This window comes from Poromitra crassiceps (genome assembly GCF_964638095.1).
Source record: "Poromitra crassiceps genome assembly, chromosome: 13".
Lineage (NCBI taxonomy): Eukaryota > Metazoa > Chordata > Actinopteri > Beryciformes > Melamphaidae > Poromitra > Poromitra crassiceps.
This window is the reverse complement of record NC_139644.1, coordinates 32,066,925-32,084,743: the sequence shown is the minus strand read 5'-3', so window position 1 is coordinate 32,084,743 and position 17,819 is coordinate 32,066,925. Positions and strand designations below refer to the sequence as shown.

At 45.2% G+C, this 17,819-nt stretch overlaps 1 protein-coding gene across 1 annotated transcript in view; it reads left to right on the top strand.

Moving 5' to 3' along the window:
• Positions 1–657: 657 nt before the first annotated feature.
• Positions 658–17,819, top strand: part of dnah7 (dynein, axonemal, heavy chain 7) — a gene marked incomplete at both ends in the record, with an annotated part of 53,697 nt that continues 36,535 nt past the window's right edge. The window contains 24 exons of the mRNA XM_083649852.1: positions 658–803; positions 937–1,056; positions 1,390–1,573; positions 1,798–1,977; positions 2,661–2,933; positions 3,150–3,277; positions 3,705–3,783; positions 4,000–4,224; positions 4,496–4,642; positions 5,470–5,649; positions 6,174–6,314; positions 6,867–7,234; positions 7,459–7,645; positions 8,346–8,539; positions 9,307–9,505; positions 10,475–10,615; positions 11,343–11,555; positions 12,226–12,335; positions 12,771–12,939; positions 13,420–13,522; positions 13,789–13,916; positions 14,279–14,491; positions 14,987–15,085; positions 15,484–15,732. Of these exons, the coding sequence (XP_083505978.1) occupies positions 658–803; positions 937–1,056; positions 1,390–1,573; positions 1,798–1,977; positions 2,661–2,933; positions 3,150–3,277; positions 3,705–3,783; positions 4,000–4,224; positions 4,496–4,642; positions 5,470–5,649; positions 6,174–6,314; positions 6,867–7,234; positions 7,459–7,645; positions 8,346–8,539; positions 9,307–9,505; positions 10,475–10,615; positions 11,343–11,555; positions 12,226–12,335; positions 12,771–12,939; positions 13,420–13,522; positions 13,789–13,916; positions 14,279–14,491; positions 14,987–15,085; positions 15,484–15,732 (4,176 nt within the window). The remainder of the gene's footprint in view (positions 804–936; positions 1,057–1,389; positions 1,574–1,797; positions 1,978–2,660; positions 2,934–3,149; positions 3,278–3,704; positions 3,784–3,999; positions 4,225–4,495; positions 4,643–5,469; positions 5,650–6,173; positions 6,315–6,866; positions 7,235–7,458; positions 7,646–8,345; positions 8,540–9,306; positions 9,506–10,474; positions 10,616–11,342; positions 11,556–12,225; positions 12,336–12,770; positions 12,940–13,419; positions 13,523–13,788; positions 13,917–14,278; positions 14,492–14,986; positions 15,086–15,483; positions 15,733–17,819) is intronic.

The window sequence follows — 17,819 nt, the reverse complement described above, 5'->3', positions numbered from 1 at the left end:
TGTGTGATATGGTTTTTCCACAAAAAAGGTGCACATAATACGTGAACGCTGAGAGAGTACGAGACAAGAGAGACAAACAACGTTACATGGTTTTGTCTTTCGTGCATTAAAACTAAAGTAACTAACCTGTTTTGAAAATGTAAGGAGTAGGTAGAACGTATAGATATTTGTGTTAAAATGTAGAGTAAAAGTAAAAAGTTGTCGGAAAAATAAATACTTGTTGAAGTACAGATACCTGAAAATCCTAGTATTTGTACTTAGTTACTTCCCATCTTTGGTATTTTTTTATGGAATTCACAACAAACCATTCTTGACCTAGATAATTGGTAATAATAGGAAGAAGCAATCAAGTGACACACACCTTTCTGTGTTTGCAGTGGATTTTGTGTTCAGAGACCCCAGAGAAAGTGACAAAGGCAAGGTGAAAGATCTGCCGCCTCATAGAACTGAGTAAGTCGATGGGATATGAATTTAGAGAATTTAGAAATTAGAACTGAGAGACAGAGAGCATTTGTTTCTTTATACATTTAAAATAGCATTTTTGTTATTATTTTACGACTTTTTTTTGCCTTAGTTCAAAGTGGAGAGAGACAGGAAGAATTGAGAGAAAAAGCTTTATACCTTTATCATTATGGACCAATATCTTTCACTGTCAGAATGGAGGTGGTACCAAAACCATGGCACAAGTCCTTTGTCCATGCCCGGAGGAGGATGAGCGAGAACCTTCACGCTATCAATCCCACTATGCTGCAGGTTCTGGACCTCTGGCATCATGAAAGAGATATGCCGCATGTCTCCTTCAAGTAAGTAGTATGCCACAATATATTGATGCTTTTGGTAGAGAAAACAACATGTAACTACAACTTTGGTATGATGACAATTATTGTAGACCCAGATCTGCATGTCATCTCACCCTACTGGATGATCTCTCTGCAGGAAGCTACGTCTGATAAATGTGGAGGAGTTCCACAGCAGAGAGGAATCCATGGAGCTCTCTGTTTTCCAGGAAATTGTCACCAGACATATCAATAGTGCCAAAGACATCCTCCTCAAAGAGTAAGTCCAGGATATCAGGTAAAGGGTGATTCCGATTATTTTCAACCTGCACCACATCTTCCTCATTTTTGCCTTTGTGATGTTTGATTGTATTCAAAGTTTTGACACTTACGTTATTGTAGCTTTATCATTTAATTTCACCTTGAGTGCTGCTCTCCAATACACACTGAAGGGCCAAAGCAAGCTCCAACACTGGCAGGTAGTGTCACCTCATGGAAGTTTGTGGTATCTCAGTGCCATTGGCTAGTCAGTGACAGTGACTAGTGACTAGCCAGTGGCTAGTCAATGACGAGTCAGTGGCTATCCACTGACTTTAGCTCCTCTCTTCCCCAGATGGTTTCCTGAGGTGCAAAACATTTACTATGAGGGTAACAGGCGTAAGCTGGTGCCCAGCAACAGCCACATGACCAAGCTGCAGTCCTTCTTCAACTGTGTGGCCGTCCTGATGACCTCACAGCTGCAGAGCCTGGCACTGGACTCCATGAGGGACTACACACACCTCATCTCCCAAGATCCTGTAGGAAAAGCACATTTGAGATACTTAATACTTGTTTTTTTACGCTGTCTGTGCACCAGCTCACCTTTGCAACCTTGAAACATACATGAAAACATACATACATGAAACAAAAACAAACAAAATAATTGGATTAATACATTTTGGATTTTGATGGGCTGGTGGACCTGGATTTGAAGTTGCACTCTTCTCACCGCCTTGTTTTGGCTTGTACCTCACCACCCTAGCTGTCTGTACGAGCCTATGAGCACCCAGGCTTTGTGTTGCATCTGATCCTGGAAGGCAGGGAGATCAAGTTTGAGCCTGACTTCAAGTCGGTCGAGAACACCCTCCTTAACGCCTACGACTTCATGCTCAGGCCTATCAGCGTCGTCCCTCGTGTGGAAACCAAACTCTACTCTGAATGGGTAAGAACAGAAACGTGTGTGTGTGTGTGCGTGTGTGTGTGTGTGTGTGTGTGTATGTGTGTGTGTGCATGCGTGCGTGCGTGCGTGCGTCATGTGTGTACTTATGTCACAATTGGTTAAACTAGGTAAACGCTACTCATCTGAGCGCAGATCCATTGCTTTTTATAGATGGTATCACTGGAATTCTGTTGCTAGGGAACAGTTTGGAAACACTGCAACAGGAAATAAACTTCGGCCCATTTAGGAAATATTTATGTTGTTTGAAACTGTCTACAGAAGACTTAGGCTACAATTACTTTGAGGTCATACTACTACAAGGGTTGAAATATAATTCTTAATTTTCACTGCAAGGATGTTATCTCTTCATATGTGTGAGAATGGAGAAAATCAGATTGCTTTGTTTTTATTTCTGACATGTTTGTATCAGTTTTTATCTGATACTTAAACTGTCTTTTAGCGTGGTATTATCCCTATATCTGATACTGTACCATTATTGGTTTGTGTTGCTATTTGTTAAACGCATTCTCTTCCATCTAAATGTTGGCTGATGTGGTTGGTTTCTCTACCAGTAATGTTGTTTGAAGGTCCTATTCTATTTAAAAATCCTACTCGTAAATCATGGAATCCAGCAAACACAAAATGTCGTATCCTGCACATCTCTACCCTATTTCACACCTCCCCAGCTGGGCACCCAGTTTGGGGCCACCCTGAAGCCCATGATCATGCCAGAGATCCTGCAGACCCAGCAGGAGGAGGTGCGCAGGGTGGTCTGGGCCGAGAGTGTCAGGCCCACGGAGCATGTGCGCGTGTACGATAAGTACGCCACACTGGTGTCCAAGCAAGCGGAGGAAGATGTGGATCAGTTTCTCCATGAGCAACACTCCTTCCAGGAGATCATGGTCGAGGTGATTCGCTACCAGCAGCTGGCTGACCAGATCCAGCACACCTCATGCAAGGTACTTGATCAGTATGGTGGAACTATTGATTGTATAGGTCAGTGGGTGGAACTCACTGGTTCATTTTTTTTTATAATGTTTTAATAATAATTCAAGTTATTTTCTCTGTTTCTGCAACTGTCCACTGTTACAAATAAAGTGTTGATCATAAAAATAAAATAATAATGGATGTAACTGGATGTTAATGGTCAAGCGAAACAATATTCTGGGCTTCAGGTGGTGCGTCTTGGCATGTTTGAGGTCCACTCCCATGAGCTGATCTGCTCTCTCGCCAAGCGTGCCGAGGGCCTACGTCAAAGGCTGGTCACACGAATGCTGCAGGACCATCAGGAAATCAACAAGAAGTGAGTCGGTTTACTATTTTTCCAATATCCAGTATATCCACCATCCAACCACCCCCCTCCAGTTGCGTGCAACTTAATTTCAAAGTTTATCTTCTTCAGAAATTCAGGGATAAACACCTTCTTCTTCATACATTCCCCTCAGCTGTGCATGGGAAGCTTCTTCACTTTCGACCCATATCAAATTGCACTTACAGTAGGCCTTAGTTGACCTCACTCTGTAGTCTGAAAAGAAACATTCTGCAGGCCACAGGAAATGCAACACTGCCTTTTCTGTTTTAAATCCAACATTAGCTGCAGTACTGACTTAGATCCCAAAACTGTTTCTTAGTTCCCTGTTGTGCAATAATAAGAACATGAGTCCAAGTCCTTCTCAAGCCGTCACACCCTTTGACCATGACGCTGAATTCTGATGTTCTCTCCCTCGCAGGCTCTCGGCTGAATTTGAATGTATTGCTGAGAAGGCACTGCGCATGCCGCCCGACACGCAGAAACTGATGGAGCTGAAGGTACCAACTCAACTTCTCGTCATGCTGGCCGGCTTGGTGTGACGTGCTCTGTATAACCCTCAAAACATAAGCAACGAACAGTTTAGAATCCATGACATCATTTGTTTTCCTTTATCAATGGTGGCACTTTTCTCACTGCCGTGGTGCTACAACTGCTGAATGATTCAAAAGGAAGCACTACATCTGTCTATCTTTCCCCCCTCCACGCCCATCCAGACCTATGTGAACAAGGTTGAGACAACGGAGATACCTCTGCTGGAGCAGAGATTGGCCGAGTCCATCAGACTTCTGTGTTTCCTGATCGAGTACGTCACCCTGTCACCCACGCACATGGAGCTCAACAGGCAGACCTACCAGTGGCAACCGCGTATGCCCTCCATCTTTGAGGAACACAGACAGATCATCAAGGACAAGACAGAGCAGTACCAGGATGGCCTCAAGGTCTGTCTCTCTGTCTGTCTGTCTGTCTGTCTGTCTGTCTGTCTGTCTGTCTGTCTGTCTGTCTGTCTATCTATCTATCTATGGATATTTTATATTAAACGGAAAACAAAACAAAACAAAATAGCTATGTCAGGTTGAAGTGAAGGGAGATACTAACACAGTTTGTTAAAAAACAATGTGTGTGCGTGTGTGTGTGTGTGTGTGTGTGTGTGTGTGTGTGTGTGCTGTGCGTGCGTGCGTGCGTGCGTGCGTGTGTGTGTGTCCATTTCAGTTGCGCTGCGCACGCTTTGTGGAGGAGCTGGAGAGCTGCAGCGTACAGGTGGAGGAGTTTAACACCTTTGGAGAGCTGACAGATCTCAACAAGTACCGGAAGAAAGCCCAGGCCCTCAGCGCCAGGCTGGATTTAGCCATGGAGAAGGTACAGCAGAACTTAACTTCTAGGGTTAGCTGTGTGTGTGTGTGTGTGTGTGTGTGTGTGTGTGTGTGTGTGTGTGTGTGTGTGTGTGTGTGTGTGTGTGTGTGTGTGTGTGTGTGTGTGTGTGTGTGTGTGTGTGTGTGTGTGTGTGTGTGTGTGTGTGTGTGTGTGTGTGTGTGTGTGTGTGTGTGTGTGTGTGTGTGTGTGTGTGTGTGTGTGTTGGGGTTTCTAGCATTTTGGAGCCTAGTTAGTCAAATTCTCAGGATTCAACCAACCAACCAACCAACTCTGATCATTCATTGGTTCATTCATTCAAATGCATTCTCTGTTAATTATGTCAAATGTCTGGGCGGCTGTGGCTCAGGAGGTAGAGCAATGAATCAAACGGTTGGTGGTTCGATCCCCGGCTCCTCCAGTCCGCATGTCGAAGTGTCCTTGAGCAATACACTGAACCCCAAATTGCTCCCGATGGCTGTGCCAGCACCCTGCGGGGCAGCTGGCCGCCTTCGGTGTGTGAATGGGTGAATGTAGGCACATTGTAAAGTGCTTTGGATAAAAGCGCTATATAAATGCAGTCCATTTACCATTTACCATTCAAATATGTAACCTTTAGAGGTCAGTATAGGCTGTAACTCAATTGGCTACTAGTGTAATAATAGACACTAATGTGGCATTGGTAGGTTATCCTTGTCTATTCTTGGTGTTCTGTTTGCCTCAGATATGTTCACTCTTTCTCTCTTTCTTCTTCTCTTTCATTCTCTCCTTTGTTCTTCCATTGAATCTTTTCTTTATTTCTTGTTTCCCTTCACCCCTTTCCTCCATCTGGAAAGATTGATGGCTTTAACCAAGAGGAGGACTCCTTCGGCTGGCCCGTGTCCCAGTACCCGCAGCGCAAGAAGGTCCAGGATAAGCTCACGCCCTTCCTACGCCTCTACGAGACAGCGTCTGACTTCCACAACCAGCACCAGCAGTGGCTCCATGGGCCGCTGTCTGATGTCAACCCAGACACGGTACCAGTAGCAAGCCATAACTTTGTTACATGCTGATACAGGAGGGTAGACAGAGATAACACAAACACCAAACAGTATATGAATATCTAGCATCTCATAATGAGGACAAGGATAGATTCAGTCCTCCTTGGAATCTTGTAATTTAAGACCTGAACTGTGAGTAGTGGGATGTTGTTTGGATGTGGATGTTGATTCTTTGGACTCTGTGCTATTTTAAGAGTACCTGGGCACAGACAAAAACCTCAGCACGAGTGATACCCCGAAAAAGTGATACCCATTCAATTAAAACCACTGAGTTTTACAGCTGCTGCTTTCCCAATGTAAGTGCATGGAGAAAACGGTTTCTGGACTGCAGGGCGTCACGTGAATTGCAATTTTTCTCTTTTCTTTTTTTCCGCCTCCCTGCTGCTTCTGATGCATACTGTATGTATGGCAAATTGAGTCTGAGAACTTCACATTTTGCCTAAATGAAAGCATAAGTTTTAGAACATTATTTCTGGCCTCTCTGTAATGCATCTCTGTAGGTAGAGGGGGATGTTGGGAACTACTGGCGCACTCTCTACAAGCTGGAGAAAGGCTTCGCAGACATGCCGCACGCCCTGAACATAGCCACCAGCGTGAAGGCTGAGGTGGAGGCCTTCAAAGAGAACATCCCTCTAGTGCAGGTAAGACTCGCAAGCTGATCAGCCAAACTGGATAGGCAGAACATTCACATTTTATTCACAGTTTGGATATCATTGTGTTATTGTCTTCAATAATTTGGATCAGGTCAAACATTTTTGGGAACCAATTTGAAAAGTCAAAATCACTAGTCAGTCACTTTGTTATTTTGCGCTACTAAACCATCATTATTTCAGTCAGGCGAGAGCCTGGAGGGCATTATGTGTTCATGGTGAGTGTATCTATCTGTCTGTCTTGTCTGTCTGTCTGTCTCTCTGTCTGTCTGTCTGTCGGTCTCTGCCCTTCTGTTCGCAGCTGATCTTGAACTTGGATCAGACCTGTGCATAAAGGCGCACAGTGTTCCGCCATATAAACAAACCACATATCTATCAGCTGTGCACTCGAGTTCAGACAGGAGACGTAATCACCGTTAATATTTTGTGTGGTTAGGCGTAGCGGAGCCTGCCGGAGATCTACACTCTACTGACTGCACTTTTCTAGTTTAAATTGAAATGCCTTTCACCAACTTAATTTTAGAATCTTATTATCTCTTATAGGTGCTGTGTAACCCGGGCCTGCGCGACAGACACTGGGAGTCCATGTCGACAGTAGCCGGCTTCTCCCTGCAGCCGGCTGATGAGCGGGCCTGCGTGGCTCACTTCCTGCCCCTGCAGCTGGAACAGCACCTGGGCAGCTTTGAGGGCATCAGTGAGGCAGCCAGCAAGGAGTACTCCCTGGAGAAGGCCATAGGGAAAATGGCCGGCGAATGGGGCGACATGGAGTTTATCCTGTTGCCCTACCGCGAGACGGGAACCTCCATCCTGTCGTCTGTGGATGAGGTGCAGATGCTGCTGGATGATCACATCATCAAGACGCAAACCATGAGGGGCTCACCTTTCATTAAGCCTTTTGAGGTGGAAATACGGTAAGAGATCTAGACAAACAACAACAAAATAAATAACTGCTTGAGCATAGTTGTAGCTTGTTTCTATGTGCCATGTTTGCTGCTTGTAAGTACACTTTTTACAGCTACTTTTAGCTGTTTGAGTTTGACATGGATGCTTTTATTCAAGATAATTTGAACTACGCAGCATATATTTGTCAGAGAAAGAAGAAACAAATTCCATGTGTTGTCATCTTCTCCTCCAGGGAGTGGGAGGGCAAGTTGCTGCTCCTCCAAGACATCCTGGATGAGTGGCTGAAGGTGCAGTCCACCTGGCTGTACTTAGAGCCCATCTTCAGCTCTCCAGACATTATGAATCAGATGCCCGAGGAGGGACGCCGATTCACCACTGTCGACAAGACCTGGAGGGACACCATGAAGCAAGTCACCCTGGTAAGTTTATTTTCTTTTATTAAATTTAAGCTAAGTTCACACTATATGATACGAGCCCTGATTTTCCACTCCATGACAGTTTGTGGAGCCCGCCGACAAAAGTCCCCATATCAGAGCCAAATCGGTGTTGGCTCGGTGCTCGATCGCTATGTGTGAACTGTTCAAACAAATATTTCAGAAGCGAAACTTTTAATTCTGTTTCCACTGGAGTTTCCCCTGTCCTGTTTATAATTACAGTTTTTAGTTTTGCTGTTTTCCCTGATAATTATTATAACCCTTTGAATTGTGTTATTTAGACTGGATTCTATGCCCTCGCACCGGGCAAGATGTCTGAGGAGCAAAGACTGAGAAAGTATTTATGTTGTGCCTCCTCTGGTCAGTCTGTCAGCCTGTTCGGGGGGGAGGGGAACTGGGGGTAATAGCGTGATCTTCCCGTGCGCTACGTCCTGCTGGTGAAACCCCTCGCTGTCAGGTGAAAAGAAGCGGATGGCGACTGCGCATGTATTGGAGGAAGCATGTGCTAGTCTATGCCTCTCCCCATGTGGGAACAGGGGGTGGAGGCGCAATGACTGGGACAGCAGGGGGAATTGGCCAAGTACAACTGGGGAGAAAAAAGGGAGAAAAACAGGGGGGGGAAGCATAATGTATTTCAGCAATGTGAAGTTTAACTCTAAACACCATTCTCTCCTGTCTGTGGCAGGACAAGCATGTGTTGGCAGTGGTAGCCATCGACAAGATGCTGGAGAAGCTAAAAAAGGCCAATGAGTTTCTGGAGATGATCCTCAAAGGTCTCAATAACTACCTAGAAAAGAAGCGCCTCTACTTTCCGCGGTTCTTCTTCCTGTCGAATGATGAGCTGCTGGAAATCCTCTCTGAGACCAAAGACCCCACCAGGTAAACGGCTAAATAACCAAATAGGGATGCACTGTCGGGGCTGGTAAATAGGATTGGCAAGAAACGCAAATACATAGTATATATGGGGGTGTTGGGGATGTTGGGGGCACGGTGGCACAGTGGTAGCGCGGTCATCTCACAGCTAGAAGGTCCTGGGTTCGATTCCCGCCTGGGATGCTGTGGGCGCTGAGGGTGTGTCCCCGACATGTCTTCAGTGTCTACGGCCTTTCTGTGGAGTTTGCATGTTCTCCCCGTGCTCCCCTGAGGTTCCTCCATACAACATCGGTATGGAGCCCCATTAAAACGTGCAGAAGATCGTCATCTGACCAGTGATGACAACATTTGAAGATGGTCCCCAGGCGCTGTAGACAAGAAAGCTTCCCACTGCTCCTGGCCTGGGGAAGGAGGAAGTTTAACCCCTGGATTGATTAAAAAGCAGAGACAATATCTCACCGTCAACATGTGTGTGGTTGGCAGCATGTGTGTGTTGGGTTGTTGTGTGATAATAAAGACGGGTTTGTCCGTCCGACTTTGACTTTATATATAGGCGTAGACCAATAGAGCACCCTCTCTCACCCACACAAAAAACAATAAATGTACAGACATACTGACAACTTTCAGTTTCATCAGACACATGCCAGATGATACAGTACAGAGGGTCACTGGAACACATGGACACTAGACTAACACTCTATGGACATTTGTTTGATAGACATATACATTTTACACTCAGTGTGCTTTGTCTTTCTTGCCTCTCTGTCCTCCAGGGTGCAGCCCCATCTGAAGAAGTGCTTTGAAGGTATTGCTAGCGTGGTTTTCACTGACGTGCTGGACATCACCCACATGAAGAGCAGTGAGAGCGAGGAGGTGCAGTTGCTGAACATCATCTCCACCTCCAAAGCCAGAGGCCAGGTGGAGAAGTGGCTTCTGGAGCTGGAGAACGGCATGACCACTTCCCTGCATAAGGTGCTGCTTTCTTTTCTTTAACTATTTGTTTCCAAAAATCTTACTTTTATATCCATCTTTGTCACTGGTGCATTGCAAGAATTAAAAAAAAGTTCAGAGCCCACACAGCATTACTGCTTCCCAAAATTTGTAATTTTACTTGTCCACAAAAAAAGATTTTGGCACAGACAAAGAAGGTTTTGACAACTATAGGTTGAGGCGATGTCTTGTCATAGACGCTGGGTTAGCTGGCTCAGCCTCGCTGGGGGCGTGGTCAGGGTGGGGTAAATCCCCCGTTCTATCCATTCAGCAAAGTTAGAATTCAGCTGATAGCCCAGCCCAGGCAGACACGATCGGGGATTTGACCACCGCAGCAAACGCACATCTGAACAGACGTCTTGTGTTCTGCTCTAGAACCCCCAAACCTGTAGTTTAGAGTCGCAGCACCGTCCTTTGGTGAGTCAGCCCATTGAGATATATCGGCGGTTTTACCCCACTCGCGCGCCAGCCGTATAACATTTTGTGGGCCCACATTTTGTGGGCGCCTAAAAGTAATTTGCTTGTGTTGCTCCCTTCAAAGTTGAGATGCAGACCTATTTGAAGTAGAGAGTATATAGGCCCATTTTCTTGATGTTTTGGTTCTTTGGTGTTGAATTAAAACCACCATGTGTCAGCATATTTTCAGCCAAACTTTATCTGTCCAAATACATGGATGAAGGGAACATGTAGAAAAATGTATGTTTCTGTAAGCCATACTACTGGTAGTCTATACTACTCTATATACTACTACAGTATGATAGTATAATAGTGTGTCTATATATATATATTTATTAATATGGTAATTTCTATATAATTGTATATGCTTTTGTTTATTTTGAGTGTTGAGTTGCAGGGTTTAAAATGGTTGGAAGTGAGCTCTGATGTTAGCGTTGCGCTTGTAGCTGATTGAGGTTAAAGCAAAGCCCTTGTCCCTCATATGGTCCATTTCAGGTCATTGGGGAGGCAATCGAGGCATACCCCAAGGAGCAGAGGATCAACTGGGTGCGTGCCTGGCCAGGCCAGACCGTGCTGTGTGTCTCACAGGTCTACTGGACCAAGAACATTCACAAAGCCATCACCTCAGGAAAAAAGGTGTGTAAAGCCAAACCATGCGCGTGGAGTGCTTCGCTTCACCAGCCAATCAAGTTGGCATATGTGAGATATGAGTTCTGGTCAGGGTAACATGAGATGTGACCCACAAGTGAAAATGCATTGCTACATATTACTCATTGAACCGGGGTTATACTGTATTCATAACCATACTTTTTGGCTGTTTTGGAAGAGGGAAATGGAGTTGACAGTTCAGTCTGATATCAGGCTACTTTGGCCTTGCTCTCTTACATTTTAAATTAATTTTTTAACTTTATTGTTGCTCATAATGATACTGCTTTGCACTGTATTGTAGCACCTACTGTATTCACTGTTAGTGTATAGTAACCCATTAAATAATGTTTTACTTAGTTTACAAAAGATATTAAATCTGTCAGATCAAATGAAGAGCTCAACTCTGTGGTTGTGAGCTGACAGGTCTGCTAATTAGTCACTGAATCTAAATACAGTTTTATGAAGCAGGATCAAGCATCTTCATATTACATATTTTTTGCATATCCTTCTGAGACACACAAATGTATGTGATTCACCACATAGGGAAGAACTCATAGATTCATGGACATGTTAGCAGTGATGGACTTATTTTTAGTTTGTTTTAGTTGTAGGGATCAAACCTGTTACCTTCCAGTTATAGGAGGAGGGGTCTTGATACCTGTAGCTACGCTGCCTACTGCTTAATCACATGACTCTGCCTCTTCCTCTCCTCCAGGCCCTAGATGCATACCTGCAGCAGAACAACAGGCAGATTGACGACATTGTGACGCTTGTGCGCGGCAAGCTGTCCAAACAGAACCGGGTCACCCTGGGCGCTCTGGTCGTGCTGGACGTCCACGCCAGGGATGTGCTGGCCTCGCTGGTCCAAAAGGGCATTAGTGATGAGAATGACTTTGAGTGGCTCAGTCAGCTGCGCTACTATTGGGTGGTATGTGAGATGGGTTACTTGTGTGTGGCGGGGCAATAGGTGTATAGTGGGACTTGACTGTTGTTTAAGTAAGTAAGTAAGTAAATAATTTATTTCGGTCAGTTTGTCAATTTCACATGAATGCATTACAGTAATAATGTGCGTTTACATATAGGAGACCGAAAAGGTGTAGGCTGAAGCCGCAGCTTATGAATGCCTACCCTTTTTTACATTTTATTACATCAAAAATCAAAAACAAAAAATAAGATAGTTGCAAGAATCAGTTGACAGCGAAAAGGAAAGTTTTCAATAGATCTAACAAAAGGTGATCTAGACTTGAGCTCGCACGGGAAAATCAGATTGAATGTGCATGGGTATATAGGATATAGGATTAATAACCCTCTGAAATACTTCTCATCAGTAAGGATTTTTAACTTCCTTAAAAAAGATAATGAAGATTTTCATCTTATTGGTATTTGGCCTCTCTCTAATTTGCAAGATCAATTTTCTGTTTAGATACTTTTGAAATAGAAATACCTTTCCAACACAATGCCCTCTCCTCTGGGTAGATACGAATGGCGTGGCATTTCAGACAGGCCACGCCCACAACGTGTGGCACAAGTGGTATCCAGAAAGTAGTTTTTTGTTTTGCCCATAATATTGACCTCTGACCCCTGTCTTACCTGTGCAGGAGAACCACCTCCAGACAAAGATGATCAATGCTGGTTTGGCCTATGGTTATGAGTACTTGGGGAACACCCCACGGCTGGTTATCACCCCACTCACTGACCGCTGCTACCGGTAAAACAACTACACAGACATGCTTCACAAACCTAGCAACAGTAGTTCAGTCTTTCTTTTTCAGAGGTTTATTATTTATATTTATATCTAAAATTAAAACTATGCTCAACTAAAAGGGATAGAAACAGTTACAATATAATTATAAGTAGCTGCTTATATTAATGGTGAGTTTAGGGACTGGGGACAGCTTGATGTAAAAAATATCAGAAAGTAAAATGTCTAGCAGAGTACAGATTTGGGGCTAATTAATCACAGACTCACTTCAGTTATGTCTTCAAAAAGGTGTGGGATAGGGGAGTTTTTATATCATTAAGAACAAAACTGTACCAGCAGTCAATTATCCACTGGACAGAGTTATCAATTCACTACACCACTAAAGGTACTGTATGCCACATTGACTGCCTTGTTAGATTCAATTTGATCCTTCTCCCCCAGCACTCTGTTTGGAGCTCTCGCCCTGCATTTGGGAGGGGCTCCCGAGGGCCCGGCAGGCACAGGGAAGACAGAGACAACCAAGGATTTGGCCAAGGCCGTGGCAAAGCAGTGTGTGGTCTTCAACTGCTCTGACGGGCTGGACTACATCGCTCTGGGCAAGTTCTTTAAGGTGAGCACAGCATATATACTCTCTGAACTCATTCATCAGGGGGGAAATCATTTCATTTATGCAATATGCTCTGTGCTAATAAGCTCCTGAAGTGTCATCAACAGTGATTGGCTGAAAAAGAGACATGATGGTTGTAACTTTGAAGCAGGATAATGTTATTGAAAATTAATTCTACAGCCAAGTTCGGGGTCTATGGCCAAGTTCTTCTCACAATGGGAGTCTTCATTCTCATATTTTGACATGATCTCACCTTATGAGATAGCCCTGTAGAGATGCAACACCTCCCAGGTTAAGTGATGACTTTTCAGTGAGAATTAATGATAATTTATATTATGAAATCTGCATTGTGCTATCAATTAAACATACTGTACATGAGCTACAGTATCACCAAGGACATAAAAAAATGTTCTGTGACCAACTCTGACCGTGTGTGTGTTTGCGCGTGCGTGCATGTGTGCGTGTGTGACCGTGTGTGACCAGGGTCTTTTGTCCTGTGGAGCCTGGGCCTGCTTTGATGAGTTCAACCGCATTGACCTGGAGGTGCTCTCTGTGGTGGCTCAACAGATTCTCACCATACAGAGAGGTGTGTGCGTGCGTGCGTGCGTGCGTGTGCCAGAGCTTCACTGCAGTCTGGACCTCAATCTGGAATATTCCTTAACAAACCCAATCTGAGCCAGAGGGTAGCTCTAGATAGCTCTAGATTTTTGCTAGCTCAAACTAAGCCTTGACATTGATAATCCTTTCTGATGATGAATTGCTGATAGTACCAGCCTGACCCAAACCCCAGTAATAAAGGTTTCTCTGCAGCGACAGTATTAAGGGATTATGAAAATGGATCTGTATTTCCAGGTATCGCTGCCCATGTTGAGATGCTGATGTTTGAAGGCACAGAGCTAAAGCTGGACCCCTCCTGTGCTGTCTTCATCACCATGAATCCTGGCTATGCTGGACGCTCAGAGCTACCCGACAATCTCAAGGCAACAATCCGTCTGCCTGTCTGTCTGTCTGTCTGTCTGTCTGTCTGTCTCTCTTTCTCTCTCACTCACTCACACTTTTTTGGTCTACCTCTCTCTCTCTCTCCACCAGAGAAAATCAGAATTGTCTTCTTTCATGTCCTGCTGTAGAGCTAGTCTGTTTTTGCACATGCAGGCACAGCTACTGTACATGTGCACACACATCAACAAGCATACACATACACATACACGTACATGTACATACATACACCCAAAATCGCCATGTCGGCACCATATTTCCATCTGAGCACAAGCACAGCCTAAATTCTAGAGGCCTTGAAATGAACTGCCTGCATCCATTCAGCAGAACTGTCTCTCCACACCAGGCTCTATTCAGGACTGTGGCTATGATGGTTCCGGACTACGCTATGATCGCAGAGATCGTGCTCTACTCGTGTGGCTTTGTGACGGCACGCCCCCTGTCTGTGAAGATCGTGGCTACCTACCGACTGTGTTCCGAGCAGCTGTCCTCGCAGCCTCACTACGACTATGGCATGCGGGCCGTCAAGTCTGTGCTGACCGCCGCCGGAAACCTCAAGGTAGCTTAGTAACCTTACAATAGACTAGCTGTCATAGGATGGGATCCTTTGTCATTTATCAGGAATTCCCTTACCCCCCCGCACCACGAAATACCTAATAGACCCTTTTCACGGGGGCCATTTTGTGTTGAAAAGGCAGGATAAACACAGGTGCAAGCAAAACACTAATGAGGGTTTTCCAAATTCCAATCATGGAAGTTTGAAACCCTCATTAGTGTGTGTTGTGTGTGTGTGTGTGTGTGTGTGTGTGTGTGTGTGTGTGTGTGTGTGTTCATACCAATTGGCTAAAAGCAAAATGCAGGGTTGCAGAGGCAGAGTAGGGTGGGCTGCCCCTGCCACCCTGCATTAAAGTAATCCACATTATGTTGTTGCAGCTATTGCGAATTTGCGCTTGTTCTTCACATTTCTCTCTTTTTTCCTTTTCTCTTCTCTCCCCGCCTCCGCCTCGTCCTCCTCCTCCTCCTCTCCCTGCCTGGGTGGTTTGTTGTGGTTCAGCTGAGTTTTCCAGAGGAGAATGAAGACGTCCTGTTGCTGAGGTCCATTATCGATGTCAATCTGCCCAAGTTCCTGGCACACGATCTGCCGCTCTTTGAGGTGAGATGGCTTGGAGCGCTTCCTCTCATCACATCAAATGAACCAATGTCAGCCCCTGTTCAATCCAGTCAATTCATGTGGGATCACGACACACAAGGACAATTCAAGTCTGTTTGAATCAGATCAGTTGATTGGTCTCTGTGTGTGTGTGTGTGTGTGTGTGTGTGTGTGTGTGTGTGTGTGTGTGTGTGTGTGTGTGTGTGTGTGTAAATCTAAAAGTAAATGTGAGTGTTTGCATGTTTGTGTCTGGTCTGTGTGTGTGTGTGTGTGTGTGTGTGTGTATGTGTGTGTGTGTGTGTGTGTGTGTGTGTGTGTGTGTGTGTGTGTGTGCGCGCGTGTGCGTGCGTGCCTGCAGAAGATTCCTCTCTCACTCTCTTCCACCTCCCCCTCCATCCCAGGGCATCACCTCTGACCTCTTCCCGGGGGTGAAGCTGCCCAAACCAGATTACCGCATCCTGCTGGATGCCATCAAGGAGAACAGCCAGCGCATGAACCTGCAGGTGACGGACTTCTTCGCAGAGAAGATCCTGCAGATCTTTGAGATGATGACTGTGAGGCATGGCTTCATGCTGGTGGGTGAGCCCTTTGGAGGCAAGACCTGTGCCTACCGTGTGCTGGCAGCGGCCCTGCACGACATCTATAAAAAGGTACGGTACCAGATCAAGTCTACCCATTGGGCTGTAGAGAATGATGGAGACTGCACTTAAAAGCTGTCGACAATTGGTAATACCAAGTAAATGTTACAGAACGTGACAGTGATGGATTTAGAAGTTGAGAAAGAATTTTGATAGAAGTTAAGTGATCTGTGAACAAGACTAAGCACTCCATCAGTTGGTAATGGAAGTAGTGGAGAAATTACAAAAGAATAACCCTTACATAAAAAGGCATGTTAGGCCAAATGTTTGAGTCATCACACTTTATTCCTTGCTTCCTGAAGTGGCACATGGTCCTGCTCTGTAGGCACATTGTCCTGCTCTGTAGGCACATTGTCCTGCTCTGTAGGCACATTGTCCTGCTCTGTATGCACATTGTCCTGCTCTGTAGGCACATTGTCCTGCTCTGTATGCACATTGTCCTGCTCTGTAGGCACATTGTCCTGCTCTGTAGGCACATTGTCCTGCTCTGTAGGCATTGCAAACCAATTTGTGTTCTTGGTTGCATTCCATTAGTTGTCCTTTACGTCCAGCTGTTGCTCTCACATACATTTATTTACCTGGTCACTCTTTCTCAAGAATTTAGAACAGCCTGATTTCAGTTTGATTACCCTGCATTTATGAAAATGTATATTTTTATAAGTTTCGAACTGGCTTTCTATTCTTTTCGGACATGAAACTTGCTCAATGTATAAAGAACCATAAGCCTTCATTCACATCAAGTAAAAAAATATAGTTTCATTGATGATCCAAAGCTTATCTGAGCTACATGCTTGGCCCAGGGAAACGCATCCATCCAGCTGGTCAGAACTGTATTCTTTGTTTAGCGGTCATCAATCTCCCACTGAGGAGCAGGACTGGCTTGTTGTATTTACAGTACATGGCTGAGAGGGCTGCGAGGCAAAACCACCAAGGAGACAGATGAAGAACGCACGCTAACGCCACATTCATCATCGTCATCCTCGTCGTCGCTGCACGTCTGCCCATCATGTCCGCCCTCCCTCCTCTCTCTCTATTTCCCCCCTGCAGCCCTCCTTCCAATCCCTTTTAACTTGAGGTGACGCCTCGTCTCTGAAATGCCGTTTGTTGCGGTTTTGGCTTTTCCTGCTCAGTTAGCAGAGGCTCTTTATCACAGCGACAGTGATCTGTCTGCCAGGCCATTTATGAGACTTGGTAGTGGAAATATGGTCAAATGAGTGGCTCCTCACACTATGATCCAGATGCTAATTACCCTTTGTTTTCACCGTCTTTTCAAGATGGCTCCCTTATCGAATATAGGAGTGTGTAGCCATGTGCGTGTGTGTGTGTGTGTGTGTGTGTGTGTGTGTGTGTGTGTGTGTGTGTGTGTGTGTTGTGTGTGAAAATGTGTGAGAATTTGGGCTCTATTTTCATGGCAGCGGATGGTGGGGGCTTTGCATTTTGGTGTTTTGGTGACTCAATGTGAACTTCACTGGACCAAAGTGGGAGGAGAGATGCTGTGTGTGTGTGTGTGTGTGTGTGTGTGTGTGTGTGTGTGTGTGTGTGTGTGTGTGTGTGTGTGTGTGTGTGTGTGTGTGTGTGTGTGTGTGTGTGTGTGTGTGTGTGTGTGCGTGCGTGCGTGCGTGCGTGCGTGCGTGCGTGCGTGCGTGCGGGTGGGTGGGGGGTGGGTGTGTGTGTGCAGGGGGGGTGTCAGTAACAATCAAGCAGCACAGAGCAATTTTGGTCTCAAAGATGAGACCAAAATTGCACCCCCTGCCCCCCAGGCAGTTGTGGATGTTACTGTATGTTGGCCAGTTTGACTTGACTAAATGTAAATTCTTCAAGGCAAGCAGAAAAAAACCAAGTGCATTTTTTTATAACTATACATGTGGCTGTGGTGTGAATGATGTCATCCAACAAAGAATTGTCAGTATGTGCCATGATGATGCATGGAGAGGAGATTGTGGGGGCCGCAAGCTCCCCACCATCTACTACTGTACAAGTCTTCGTCCAATCATCATTGAACAGTTTCCTACATAACATTTGGAAACACAGTAACCAAATGTGTTATCTCCTCCCAAGCTAATCCTACTACTATAATAGGGCAGCGATTCCACAACGCA